Genomic DNA, 14,869 nt, shown 5'->3' on the forward strand with positions numbered 1-14,869 from the left:
CTTTTCCTGAGCAGTTTTCAACTTGAAAAGGTGGCGCTTCCGTAGATTTACGCGTATAATATGCAAATTAGGTAGATACATAAAGTTACCCCTGCTATATGAGGCGTACGCAATGTTAAGTATTGACGTCGGGACAGAATTTTCCGTTGTTTACGTTGTTTGCGTAAAACGTTTGCGATTAGGGCTTTGCGTAAGTTACGTTCACGTCGAAAGCTTTGACTATTTGCGGCGTAATTGGGAGCATGCGCACTGGGATACGTTCACGGACGGCGCATGCGCCGTTAGTCAAAAACGTAATTTACGTGGGGTCAGCCTTCATTACCATACAACACGCCCACTGCAAGGAAAATTTGTATTCCGCGGGCTTACGCCGGACCACATACGCTACACCACCGTAACTTAGGGCGCAAGTTCTTTCTGAATACGGAACTTGCGCCCTAAGTTACGGCAGCGTAGTGTATCTGAGATACGCTACGCCCGCCGATAGATACGATAATGTATCTGAATCTGGCCCTAAATGTTTTTATTTTTTGCTGTCACAATGTATAGTATAATATTTCCTATAATCTATGCCCAGTCTTGCCACAAAGATAAGGTGACCGGATTTTTAAAATGAAATCTGGGGACATACTTTTATTTATTTTTTTACTAGTAATGGCGGCAATCAGCAACTCTCTGCCCGTCGCCGCCCGCCTCACAGCCTGTCAAGTCTCACTCTTCGGGCCCCGGGTACTACTGGGTGGAGAGCGGAGGAAGATCACTCCACCAGGGAAGACAAGGAGATAGGTAGGCGGTTGGCCGGGACTTGAACCAAGGCAGAAGAACATGCGAGCGGAGCTGAATGGGCAGCACCTGAAACTGAAGAAATATTCCCTCCGCTCCGACCAGCACATGATCATAGGAAAGGGGCACAGATAATGGGGAACAAATACACCCCCTAAGCTAGTAGGAGAGGTGGTGTTTGATTCAGAATTATTTTTTTTTTTTTAATTCTGCACTGACTGTCTTTAACATTTCCCCAGCCCCTGTTCAAATCCAATCCGGGGACAAAACCAGGGGCAGATTTGGTCCGGGGACAGTGTCCTCAATCCGGAGACTGTCCCCACAAATCGGGGATGTCTGGTCACCCTACACAAAGAGTTAATCTAGCTCTGAGCAACCCTCTTTTCTTTTTTTCAGTGAGATAAACGGACAAACAGGAGAACACTTTTGTCTGTTCTTCCCCCTTGCTGTGAATGACAGTTTATTTACATATCTCATGCACTAGCTTGAGACAGGCATTATTTTTTTAATTCCCACCCCCCACTCCTTTTCTGAAGTCATGTGATTACTTTTCTGGATTTTCACTGGATGTTAGTGATCATAGCAGAATTCAGTGTAAGTAATACAAAGGAGAAAATGAATGTTGACAAGGGGAGTGTAGAGGTGGGCGGGGAGTCTACTGACATCACGACTCCACCCACAGAGCTCCAGACAACAGATTCACCCACAGAATCTGCAGTTTTTCAGTTCTCATAACAGACAGAGGGGAGACATTGGACAGGTAAGGATACATGCAGGAGGCATCTATATCCGTATAGATTAGCACTATGGCAGTAGTTTAGAAAGGATAAGAGTGGCTTTACATCCACTTTACTTTACCATTACATTTTTCGATATGTTAAAGGTTTCAAAAGGCTAGCAATTTTAAACTCCCATGGCACACCTAAAAACCTATAGGGGCAGATCCACAAAGATCTGCCCCGGCGCATCGTATCTGAGATACGCTACGCCGCCGTACCTTACCTGGCTTTGGTTCGAATCCATAAAGAATTTGCGCCATAAGTTACGGCGGCGTAGTGTATCTCAAGCGGCGTAACGGCGCGGAATACAAATGCGGCGAGTAGGGGGAGTGTTTCATTTAAATGAAGCGCGTCCCCGCGCCGAACGATATGCACATGCGCCGTCCCTAAATTTACCCGCCGTGCATTGCGCTAAATGATGTCGCAAGGACGTCATTGTTTTGACATGGACGTAAATTACGTCCAGCCCGATTCACGGACGACTTACGCGAACTAAATTTTTTTAAATTATACGCGGGAACGGCGGCCATACTTAACATTACGTACGCCAACAAATAGCAGCTTTAACTATACGCCGAAAAAAGCCGACTAGAGACGACGTGAAAGAATGCGGCGGCCGCTCGTACGTTCGTGGATCGTCGGAAATAGCTAATTTGCATACTCGACGCGGAAAACGACTGAAACGCCACCCAGCGGCCGCCGGAAAATTGCATCTTAGATCCGACGGCGTACGAAGGCATACGCCTGTTGGATCTAAGACAGATGCCGTCGTATCTGGTTGGTGGATAGCAACCAAAAGATACGACGCGCAAAATTTAAAATTACGTGGCGTATCAACAACGCCGGCGTAATGCCTTTGAGGATCTGCCCCTATAGTGTGCCACGGCACTCAGTTTGAGAATCACTGCTCTAAATTGTCCCTTCTACAGTTTTATGATTGGACTTACCTGGGCAGGTCTCTTCAGTGTGAGTAAGAGAGGTCATCAGACACAATACGGAGGCTACCATAGTCCACATAGTGGCTACAAATGTTGCTTTTCTTCAGATCTCCTTCAGAATGAGGAAATCTGTCTTCTGTTTGTTAGGATATCTTAGTAACTCCTCCCCACTCCTCTTTCCCAACCAATAGGGATTCTTACACAATTCACAGTCTTTGTTCCTTGTGCTCCTGGAATTTACATCACAAGCTCATTGACCAGTATAAGAACTGCTGTGTCTCCGGCCCCAGCGAGATCCTTTTGGCTCCAAGCAATGGGTATGCGTGCTTATTCAAACATGTCAAACGGTAAACAACATTCTTAATTATTGCCTAAGATATTTCTAGAGATTATTTTGCAATGCTTGTTTGCCTTTTGTTCAGTTATTTCCTAGTACTAGACAGTGTCGTCACTAGGGTTGGTGTCACCCCCCCCCCCCTCGACCAACTATAGTCCCCCTTCAGTACAGACCACCCTCTCTCATTATAGACCCCCCCACTAAGTACAGACTCATTTTCCTCAATATAACCCCCCCCTTTAAGTACGTACCCCCCTCCATCAGTATAGACCTTCCCTCAGTGCAGACCCCCATCAGCATAGACCTCCCCCATCAGTGCAGACCCCCCATCAGCATAGACACCCACCAGAACAAACCCCCTCCATAAGCATAGCCCCCCTCAGTGCAGACCCCCCTCTCCATAAGCATAGACCCCCCTCAGTGCAGTCCCCCTCCATAAACATAGATCCCCCTCAGGGCAGACCCCCTTCTCCATAAACATAGATCCCCCTCAGTACAAACCCCCCCTCTCCATAAGCATAGACCCCCCTCAATGCAGGCCCCCTCTCCATAAGCATGGTAGATCCCCCTCAGCACAGGCCCCCTCTCCATAAGCATAGTAGACCCCCCTCAGTGCAGCCCCCCTCCATAAACATAGATCCCCCTCAGGCAGACCCCTTTTCCATAAGCATAGACCCCCCTCAATGCAAGCCCCCTCTCCATAAGCATAGATCTCCCTCAGTGCAGACCCCCCTTTCCATAAGCATAGACCCCCCTCAATGCAGGCCCCCTCTCCATAAGCATAGACCCCCTCAGTGCCGAACCCCCTCTCGCCTCCCATAGCATCCCCAGGCTATATATATATATATATATATATATTTAGCTGTGTCCAGTCCTCCCCCCATCATCGGACCAGCACAGACTACACATAGACACTGGTGGCGTACCGACACCATGGCAATCTCCCCCTCCTCTCACCTCGGGTCAGCGGCGGTCACCCCCTCAACACATGCTGACACCCTCCCGGCGCTCCCTTCCTGTTACAGCACCAGCTTGAGGCCACGCAGACACACGTTCCGGGCGGCAGCTGATGAAGAGATGAGAACTGTGTGCAACCGCGTGGCCCGGGCTGAGATAGTGCAGGCACATGTGACAGGCTCAGCACGCAGCAGGGAAGTTGGAGGCAGGAAGGACACACGCAGACCAGGAAAGCGCGGCTGCGGCGCTAGAGATGTTTGGCCAGGACCCTCCTCACCCTCAGAAGAGTCGGGATGGTGTCACCCCTCTAGCGGGTGTCACCCGGTGCGGAGTGCACCCCCTGCACCCCCCGCACCCCGCTGGTACTAGAGAATTACTTAGAACCCCCAAACATTACAGCAGAGGCCCTAGAGAATAAAATGGTGAGCATTGCAATTTTTTATGTCACACAGTATTTGCTCAGCGTTTTTTTAACAATTTTTTGGGGGAAAAATACACTTTAATGAATCTTTAATGCACAACACAACAAATAACCAAACGTTTTTGGTAAAATGTAAAACATGATGTTGGTAAATAGATACCTAACATTATATGCTTTAAAATTGTGTACGCTTGTGGAATGGCGACAAACAACAAAACTTCAAAATCTCCATTTAAAAAGTATTAAGCCCTGTACACACAATCGGTTTGTCTGATGAAAACAGACCAATGGACAGTTTTCATCGGACAAACCGATCGTGTGTGGGCCCCATTGGTTTGTTTTCCATCGGTGAAAAAAAATAGAACATGTGTTACATTTTTCCTATGGATAAAAAAACGATAGAAAAAAAACGATCGTCTGTGTGGAAGTCCATCGGTGAAAAATCCACGCATGCTCAGAATCAAGTCGTCGCATGCTCGGAAGCATTGAACTTCATTTTTCTCAGAACGTTGTAGTGTTTTACATCACCGCGTTGGACACGGTCGGATTTTTGACTGATGGTGTGTAGGCAAGACTGATGAAAGTCAGCTTCATCGGATATCCGACGAAAAAATCCATCGGATTAGATTCCATCAGATATCCAATCGTGTGTACAGGGCTTTACAGGTTACCAGTTTAGAGTTACAGAGGAGTTACAAATATTTATCTCGCTATAACATTCATGGGAGATACCTCACGCGTGTGGTGCAAACACCATTTACATATGCATTGAAATATATATATATATATATATATATATATATATATATATATATAGCACTAATAAATACAACAGTGAATGTGTATGAATCACTAACAATCAAAACCCAACACGGTAATAAAGGTGAACAAAATATAAAAATTGAAAATAAGACCACAAGTGAAACTTGTAAGGTAACAATATCCGTCACAAATAAATGAAGATATACACGGTGAAGATACCATAACGACTGTATGAACCATCACAAGTAAGGGGTCTTCAAATAAATGGTATGACTTAAACACGCTTACCGGAACTGTCAGATCCGGCTGTCAGCGACAACGGATCAATCAGGCATGGATACTCCCAACCGGCAAGAAGACCACACACTCCAAGGAATCCAGGAAGGCTCAGGTTGAGGGATCTAAATGGAAGTAGCCACCAATGAAACCGACAAACACAGCTGTTCAGGACCGGGAATCAACATGGATAACCCGATCTTGTAAACGCATCAAACAACCTACAAAGTCAGGAGGTAGTCCAGAGGTGTTCGGTAAGCTTTAAAGGTAGGAACCCCAACTGGGGTGACAATGACCAAAAGGAGAACCAAAAAAACTCACATCCAAGAACATGGAAAAAAAGGGAGAGGGCTCCAAATGGTGCAGGTCAAAACACATGGGTTTTTATTGACAAAAACCAGCATACAAAAGGTAAAAAGCGATTACATAAGGATAAAAGCAATATGGGGAGCATTTCAACCAACTAGGACTTTTACTGGGGCATGGGTCATCGTCACCCCAGTTGGGGTTCCTACCTTTATCACCCCTTATTTACATTTACATATGCATGCTTGATCTACGTATGAGTTTGCTTTGGCACATGACCATGGAAGGATGATTAAAATGATTATTTTTTTTCATTTTTACACTGTCCCTTTTTTATCAGTTTTATTCCTTAACCACTTCAATACTGGGCACATCCCCCCCTTTCTGACCAGGCCAATTTTCAGCTTTCATGTTTTAAATGACAATTGCGTGGTCATGCAACACTGTACCCCAATTTTTTTTTTTTATTCCCACAAAAATCTTTTTTTTTTGTGGTATTTGCGCACAATTCATTCCAGAAACATGCTTGTAATCCAAAGCACTTGTATATCAAAGCAAATTTCTCTATAAGAAATAATGGAAACTCAAATGATTCGTTCCACAATCATTTATTCATAAGTACTTCAGTTTATAGTCCATATAAAAAGATTATAGCAATGTGATTTGTTGTGTAACCATAAAATGTTCATCCACAAATGGAAGCCTCCATAAGGGGGATTAAATGCAGAATACAGCAGTAAATACAGAGTATAAAAGAGAAAAGAGGCACCTCTAAGTGTAGCAATATGTTGCTAAATGTTGTACCTTCATTAAATCTAACCATATTGCTACACTAAAGCCCTGTACACACGATCGGATATCTGATGGAATCTAATCCGATGGATTTTTTCGTTTGATATCCGATGAAGCTGACTTTCATCAGTCTTGCCTACACACCATTGGTCAAAAATCCGACCGTGTCCAACGTGGTGACGTAAAACATTACAAAATGCTGAGAAAAATGAAGTTCAATGCTTCCCAGCATGCGTCGACTTGATTCTGAGCATGCGTGGATTTTTGACCGATGGACTTCCACACAGATGATCGTTTTTTTATCCATAGGAAAAATTTAAAACACGTTCTATTTTTTTCACCGATGGAAAACAACAAACCGATGCGGCCCACACACGATCGGTTTGTCCGATGAAAACAGTCCATTGGTCTGTTTTCATCGGATAAACCAATCGTGAGTACAGGGCTTTAGAGGTGCCTCTGTTCACTTTTATAGTCCGTTGTGGCATGACGATACTTGTATATCAAGACATCACTTGTATATCAAGTCAAGATTGATAAAAAAAAATATCTTGTCTTGCAAAATGCTCTCAAACCAAGTTACTCTTAAGCCAAGGTTTTACTGTATATAGATTATTATTATATTAAAAGACTGCTGCTTTTGTTACATAATAAAAGACTGTTGCTGTTGTTTATATCCGGACTGCCCCACACACATATACTGCGGCAGAATGGCCCTTTGTAGCTGGTCTTGCCTACAACAATTGTCGTGTTCCCCCGCCGCTCGCTGTAACATATAGCCCCTCCTACTGGTCCCGGGACTTTGATAGACAGATCACACATCCAATCCTGGAACAGGCGATCTATCAATTAAAGTTCCCCATCATCCGGGTGACCCTCCTGTTCCTCTCCTCTCCTGCACAGATAGGCTGCATGTTGGGCACAGGTTGCATGAGGCTGCTTGGTGGACACAGGCTGCATGAAGGGCAGAGGCTACATAGTGGACAGAGGCTGCATGGTAGGCACAGGCTGCATGGTGGGCAGGGGCTACATGGTGTGCACAGGCTGCATGGTGGGCACAGGCGTGTATTCCAAACAGCGGAAGTGGCATGGTGCCACCCATAAGTGTGCAGTATTGGCACATTATTAAACACTTGCACTTTCTAGCAAATATTTACGTTGGCAGAATGGCACAACTGCGCAAAGCAACGTATATATACAGGACTCGATGTCCACTGGTGTCACGCGATCGTGTCACGGAGCTGCAGAGCAGGGGGATGCCTTGTGACAGGACACTGATCTACTGCTCCCTGAGCAGTGATCAATGTCCTGTCACAGGTAACCCAGCCCCCACACAGTTAGAATCACTCCCTAGGACTCAATTAACCCCTTACTCGCCCCCTGGTGGTTAACCCCTTCCCTGCCAGTGTCATTTACTCAGCAATCAGTGCATTTTTATAGCACTGATCGCTGTATAAATGACAAAGGTCGCAAAATAGCATCAAAAGTGTCTGATGTGTCCTCCATAATGTCGCAGTCATGATAAATATCGCAGATCGCCGCCATTACTAGTTAAAAAAAAATGTATTAATAAAAATGCCATAAAACGATCTCCTATTTTGTAAACGCTCTAACGTTTGCGCAAACCAATCAATATACACTTATTGCGTTTTTTTTTTTACCAAAAATATGTGGAAGAATACATATCGGCCTAAACTGAGGAAAAAAATTGTTTTAGTTATATATTTTTTGTGGATATTTATTATAGCAAAAAAGTAAAAAATATTGAATTTTTTTCAAAATTGTCGCTCTTTTTTTGTTTATAGCGTAAAAAATAAAAACCTCAGAGGTGATCAAATACCACCAAAAGAAAGCCATATTTGTGGGGGGAAAAAACGTAAATTTTCTTTGGGTACCATGTCGCACAACCGCGCAATTGTCAGGTAAAGCGACGCAGTGCCGAATCGCAAAAAAAATGGCCTGGTCATTTAGCAGCCAATTCTTCTGGGGCTAAAGTGGTTAATATTTGTATACACGATGGAATGTGTTTTGATTTACTGTATATGTATAATATGGCTTGTAGATTCACATTTTTATTTTTTTCATATTGTATATGTAAGTGTTTCATTAGAGAACCAGAGGGAAAGTGCAGCTTTCTTTTGATTTATTCACTTATAGCAAAGGTATTCACCTTTTAAAGAGCAGCAGCTACCCTAAAGTATTTCACATAATCCTTTGCACAAGTGATTTGCACATTTCTTTTAAAGCCTACCAGCTGCATCTTTGAGGCACAGTAAAAATACCGCTCCTATAGCGCCCCTGCCCATTGAAAACAATAGGGTAGCGCCTCCAACCCACCCGCAAAACGCTGCAAGGAGGCGTTTTTGCGGCCGGGTTTAACCTTTTTTCGGCCACTAGCGGGGGTTAAAACCGCAATGCTAGCGGGCGAAAATCGTGGCAAACAAAATGGTAAAACGCCACTAAAAATAGCGGCGTTTTACCGCCAATGCACCCAGCGCTTCAGTGTGAAAGTAGCCTGACAAGGGTTCAAATTCTTCCATACTTTATCCAAAACTAGGAAAAGTGTTTTAGGCTTTGCATACTCTTTATTTGTGCAACAGTGACCTTAAGTGGTAAATCATGATATTGCAGTATAAGGCCCCGTACACACCATAGAATCTATCCGCAGATAAATCCCATCGAATGGGTTTCAGCGGATAGATTCTATGGTGTGTACACTCCGGCGGATATTTATCCGCGGATAAATCTCCCTGGGATGGATTTCCAGCAGATGAATATTTGCTGACATGCTAAACAAATCCATCTGCTGAAGTCCATCCCAACGGATGGATCCGCTCGTCTGTACAGACTCACCGGATCCATCCGTCCAAAGGGATTCCCCGCACGCGTCGTAATGATTTGACGCATGAGTGGAATTCCTTATATGACAGCGTCGTGCCCGTCGCCGCGTCATAATCGCGGCGACGGCGCGACACGTCATCGCCAGAGGATTTCGGCGCGGATTTCAATGCGATGGTGTGTACACGCCATCGCATAGAAATCTGCTGAAATCCTCGAGAGGATTTATCCGCGGATACGGTCCGCTGGACCGTATCCGCGGATAAATCCTCTCGTGTGTATGGGGCCTAAGAAATGTTGTGTTCCAGGATTTTAATGTAAGAAAAAGTTAGGAAACCAGAAAAAGTAAAATTTTCTTAAATTTACCAAAAACTGTTTTCTTTGGCACACAGGGGGTGCATCCATGGAGCTGCTTGCTGGTGACCCAGAGGGGGTTGCGCCGGTGGTCACGACTCTTCCTGGATCTGGAACATACAGTGAGGCGAGGGATGACGCCACTTCAGGATTGTGAAGAACCAATAGGGAACGCGTTTATGGAGCATGTGCTCCTTCTTCAGGCCTAACAGGAACCAAGTTGGATGAGGGCTTATAAGCACTGATACCGCTGCTGCTGGGTCCTAGAGTCCTATGGCTATGAATATATCACACACATACAGTATATTGCTGGCTTAATGATGATACAGAGAAAGATACACGGTATTAAATTCAGCAAATGGAACGATTTTCGAAATTCGGCCGACCAAACCTTCATGTTGCCGGGAATATTAGTTTCTCTCCGGGAATATTCTTTTCTTGCACATGCGCATTTTTTTTTCTATTACATTTCTCGCACGATTCTCCCATCATTGATCAGAAAATCGTTAGTTTGTTTTTGTTTGCCGCACGAAAATCGGCTGTTGCTGCAGCCCACTAACAGTGCGAAATTCGTCCGAAAATTCTTTGATACAATTTTCGAAAGAAAATTCTTTTGAAATTCGAACGGTGTATGGCCCTGGCGGTATGATTATTTCAGATTTTAGGTGCTGAATGCGGTACAATTATTTGCAAGGAAATTTGGCGTTTTACATTGTAGGCCTGTAATTCTTAGGAATAACTCACTTAAATCTGATCAAACAAGAGTCTAGTAGGTATCCCGGGTATGAAATAAAAAAAATAAAAATAAAAAATTATAAATTATAATATAATAAATTATAAATAATTATAAAACATAATAATATAATTATAATAAAAATTATTCAATAATGTGATCAACTCAAAATCACTGAAATTTGCTCAGTTGCAGAATTGTCGATGTCATTACTTTTATTTTTTTATGACGATTTTCCCCACAAATCGATATCGCTCAATTCTGCAAGTGATTATAATTTATTATCACTGTTTTCTAGCTGCTCTAAAACCATTTTTGACATAAAGGGACACTTTTGGTTGCTATGGACAATCTACAGTTTGCAGGCAGAAAGAACAGTTTTTATTATACAAAAGAACATGCAGGGCACTGGGCAGACCACTAGGGACAAGGGGGGGGGGGGGGGTATTTTTTACATACAGTGCTGTAATCTATAAGATTACAGTATACTGTATGTAATGTGTTTGTTTACTTTTTTGAATTTGGCGCTGTTCTCCGCCCCCGTGCGTCGTAACGTCGCAGGGAACGGAGATCGGCGGCACACGGGGACACTGTGTGAATCGAGCGAGGTCCCGCTCGCTCACACAGAGAGGCATCGCTGGATCCAGGGACAAGGTAAGTAAACCATGCTTGTGGATGCTGAGAGGCAAGCCCGAGTCTGGCTCGGGGTTACCGATCGCAGCACAAAAATTTAACACAGAGTCAGACTCGGGAATACCGCCAGGAGGGTTAAGAGAGTATATTGCAAATTAATTAAATTGGGAATTGTGTGTGTGGATCTATGGTTAAGATCAGGGGTAATCAGGGCGGACTGACAACTCTACGTGCATCTGCTGGAACTCATCCTCTGACATAGCCTGCGTCATATTCCTGCCTGACACCGTAACTGCACCCCCACCGCTCTGCTCACTGGTATCCTCGTAGACCTCAGTCTCCTCTCGGTGCTCCCCAACAAGACTTTTTGGAGTGCGGCTGTCCATCCATTCTCCCACCTGCTTAATTCATTGCACGGGGCATGAGTATTCTAGGGGTATTTTTATCTTAAAAGTCATATTTTCGGCCAGAACACTGCTGTAAAGAGATACACAGATTTTTGTTTTGCCTGTTTTTTTTTATTATTATTGAAACAAACAAGCTTATCAATTACAACTTTCTTCTTTAATGGAGCTGTATCGGGCTCAGCAGGGCCAACAAACAAAGCAGACACTTTATAAACCGTCTTATTTATTAAAGTTCCTGCAGAAATAATTGTTGATCCATAGCAGCCAATCAAAATCTTTATTTAAATCTCTTATACAACACCAGGACAATAAAAGGAAACATCAGAATGGTTTGTTGGACAAGAAGTCTTTCTTCAGATATTGCAGGTTACACGGGTCTGAACTTCATTTCTGTGATTTTATAAGAATAATAAAATCCCTTAGCGGATTCCCAAATAACTCCATTTGCATAACTCTCATGTGCTCCCCTCAAATACAGACCATTCAGGTTGGCGGTATGGCATTTTGCATACCACCAAGCAGCCTTAAATTCTGCTGCACAGTTGGTGGGATATTCATCATTGTCCTTGTCCTTTGTAGTAAAGGGACTATTGTTATGGTGTCCAAGAGAGTCACCTGCAAATAAAAAAAATTCAGTTCATTGGCTTTATTCCAAATGCAACCTTCTGCTGAAGTCTTTTCAGGTTGCCTGATGTTGGTTATGGGATTACCAGCAGACAATCTCATAGCTAATTTTTTTTTATATAAACTCGAATGCAATTGTGAGGGTGGTTCATACCAGAAGTCTAGAGAACATTTTTCCCATTGTGAATGGAAATACAAGATCTTGCTATATAGTAGCCCTGCTCTTAAAGTAACATTAAAGCGGAGGTTCACCCGTATATATCACTATTTCCCCCTAGATGGATGCTCGTTTTGTCTAGGGGAATCGGCTAGATGTTTTAAAATATGAGCAGTACTTACGGTTTGCGAGATGCAACTTCTCCGCCGCTTCCGGGTATGGGCTGCGGGACTGGGCGTTCCTATTTTGATTGACAGTCTTCCGAGAGGCTTCCGACGGTCGCATCCATGGCGTCACGATTTTCCGAAAGAAGCCGAACGTCGGTGCGCAGGCGCAGTATAGAGCCGCACCGACGCTCGGCTTCTTTCGGCTACTAGTGACGCGATGGATGCGACCGTCGGAAGCCTCTCGGAAGACTGTCAATCAAGAAGGAACGCCCGCTCCCGAAGACCCATACCCGGAAGCGACGGAGAAGATGCATCTCGAAAACGGGTACTGCTCATATTTTAAAACAACTAGCCGATTCCCCTAGACAAAACGAGCAGGAATCTAAGGGGAAAAGGGCAAAAAACAAACAAATGGGTGAACTCCCGCTTTAAAGATTCAGTTTTTTTTTTTAAATAATAAAATATGTTATACTTACCTGCTTTGCGCATTGGTCTGTGCAGAGCAGCCCCGATCCTCCACACATCTGGCTCCTCCTATTCAGTGACTGCCCCCATAGTAAGCCACTTTCTATGGGGGTCTTCGTGCGGGCTCATTCCTGAGCTGCCTTGCCTGTGTCTATTGACACAGGCAACGTGGCTTGGCACCGCCTCCCGCTCACTGGTCACAGAATTTGATTGACAGCAGCAGCCAATGGCTCCCGCTGTTATCAATCTGCTCAGTAAGGAGGGAGACAACAGCAAGAGTCACTGCTCTTGTGCACATAGCTGAATTGGGATCAGGTAAGTATAAATGGGGACTGGGTTGATGTAGCACAAAAGTTTTTTTACCTTAATGCATAAAATGCTTCGGTAGTGCTTCAATGACGCTTCAGTGGTGTTTTTTTAAAGCTTTAATGAAGCTTGGCAGATGCCCTGTGTGTGTGTGTTTTGATATTTGATACCTGCTTTGACTAGTGTTCAGAGAGCTTTAAAAAAACTGTGATCAGCGCTGCCATTGGAAGTTCCCTCCTTCCTCACCTCCTGCTCTCTGCATTACTTTCAGCGCCTTCCTCTGAGTTCACAAGAGCCAGAAATACCGAGGAGGCTTGGGGTATCCACTGTCAGCGCGTACTGAGAACAACATTGGGTGGTAGTATACAGTGCCCTGCAAAAGTATTCACCCCCCTTGGCTTTTTACCTATTTTGTTACATTACAGTCTTTAGTTCAATGTTTTTTTTATCTGAATTATATGTGATGGATTAGAACACAATAGTTGTTGAAGTAAAATTAGAAAAATATATACATAAAACAATTTTTCAGAAATAAAATAGAGCCAGCGGTTTGTGCAGCGCTGACATTATAAATGAGTAGCTGATTGTGTTCTAACTTTGGATTTGTGCATTCAATTGTTTGAATACCAGCTTTAGAACAACCTACATTTTATGTTTACTTTTTTTTGGTTTCCAATTGAAATGGTATTTACCTGCACTGCCTCCAGTAAAAGCTCCGATCTTCAGCTGATAATTGTCCTTTTCACCCAAAATGGCAAATGAAGCATAGGCAGCAAAACTGTAATTATTTTCATAATCGGTCAGGTCAACCCGTAACTCATGTGTTCCTGCAGGGAAATATATATATATATATAAAAACACAGTTGTTTAGTTATAGCAAACACTGGGTAACTTTTCTTAAAAGCATCTATGAACAGGTAGAAGATTGTGTGGACTTTCTCTCAGTCCTGGAATTCCCAGAACAGTTCTAAGGGCCAGATCCACAAAGAACCGGCGTACCCTAAAAATTCCCATTTAAGTTACACTGCCTTAAAATTTCTACCTAAGTTCCGATCCACAAAGCACTTGCCTAGAAATTTTCGGCTGTGTAACTTAAATTCCGCCGGCGCAAGGCGTTCCTCTTCAAATGGGGGCGATTCCCATTTAAATTAGGCGCGCTCCCGCGCCGGCCGTACTGCGCATGCTCGTGACGTCATTTTCCCGACGTGCATAACGCGAAATTACGTTACGCCGAGCTTTGTGGATCGCGACAGGTCAATAAATAAAGGAAAAAAAAAAGATACGCCGAAAAAAAAAATTTAAAACAAAAAAAAAAAAACGCGGCGCTGGACAGAAGGGTCTGCTTTTACAAGGTGTAAACAGTTTACACTTTGTAAAAGCAGCCCTAATTTTACACATGCAACTTAATACTTACGGAGAAAAAACGAAGCTGAAAAGCTTTGTGGATCTCCGTAAGTGCTAATTTGCATACCCGAGGCGGCATTTCCACGCGAAATGCCCCCAGCGGCGGATGCGGTACTGCATCCTAAGATCTGGCAGTGTAAGTCCCTTACACATGCCGGATCTTCTGTCTATCTCTTGGAAAACTGATTCTGTGGATCAGTTCCATAGATAGAAACAGGGATACAACGGTGTATCAGTAGATACGCCGTCGTATCTCTTTTGAGGATATGGCCCTAAATTCCTAGTAGGTGAGCATTCGCTTGTAGAGGGTGGGGTTTGAGTGGAATTAAGACCATTGGCTAAAATTTCTGCCAAGTTTTGGAACTGCAGTATTGATAAGTATGCAACTGTCACTTTTTTTAGACTACATTATCAACAAATCTAAAAATGT

General features: G+C 43.7%; 2 protein-coding genes across 5 annotated transcripts in view; both read right to left on the bottom strand.

Moving 5' to 3' along the window:
* The window catches only part of LOC120945177 (ficolin-2-like), a 31,112-nt gene extending 28,474 nt beyond the window's left edge, over positions 1-2,638 (bottom strand). For both annotated transcript variants that reach the window (XM_040359103.1, XM_040359102.1), the window contains exon 1: positions 2,510-2,638. In XM_040359103.1, coding sequence (XP_040215037.1) covers positions 2,510-2,579 — 70 coding nt within the window. In that variant the 5' untranslated portion in view covers positions 2,580-2,638. The remainder of the gene's footprint in view (positions 1-2,509) is intronic.
* An 8,881-nt stretch (positions 2,639-11,519) lies between these two features.
* LOC120945176 (ficolin-1-B-like) overlaps positions 11,520-14,869 on the bottom strand; it is a 64,967-nt gene continuing 61,617 nt past the window's right edge. For all 3 annotated transcript variants that reach the window (XM_040359101.1, XM_040359100.1, XM_040359099.1), the window contains 2 exons: positions 13,728-13,862; positions 11,520-11,931 (listed from right to left, as the gene is read on the bottom strand). In XM_040359101.1, the coding sequence (XP_040215035.1) occupies positions 11,684-11,931; positions 13,728-13,862 (383 nt within the window). In that variant the 3' untranslated portion in view covers positions 11,520-11,683. The remainder of the gene's footprint in view (positions 11,932-13,727; positions 13,863-14,869) is intronic.

This window comes from Rana temporaria, chromosome 7 (genome assembly GCF_905171775.1).
Source record: "Rana temporaria chromosome 7, aRanTem1.1, whole genome shotgun sequence".
Classification (NCBI taxonomy): Eukaryota; Metazoa; Chordata; class Amphibia; order Anura; family Ranidae; genus Rana; species Rana temporaria.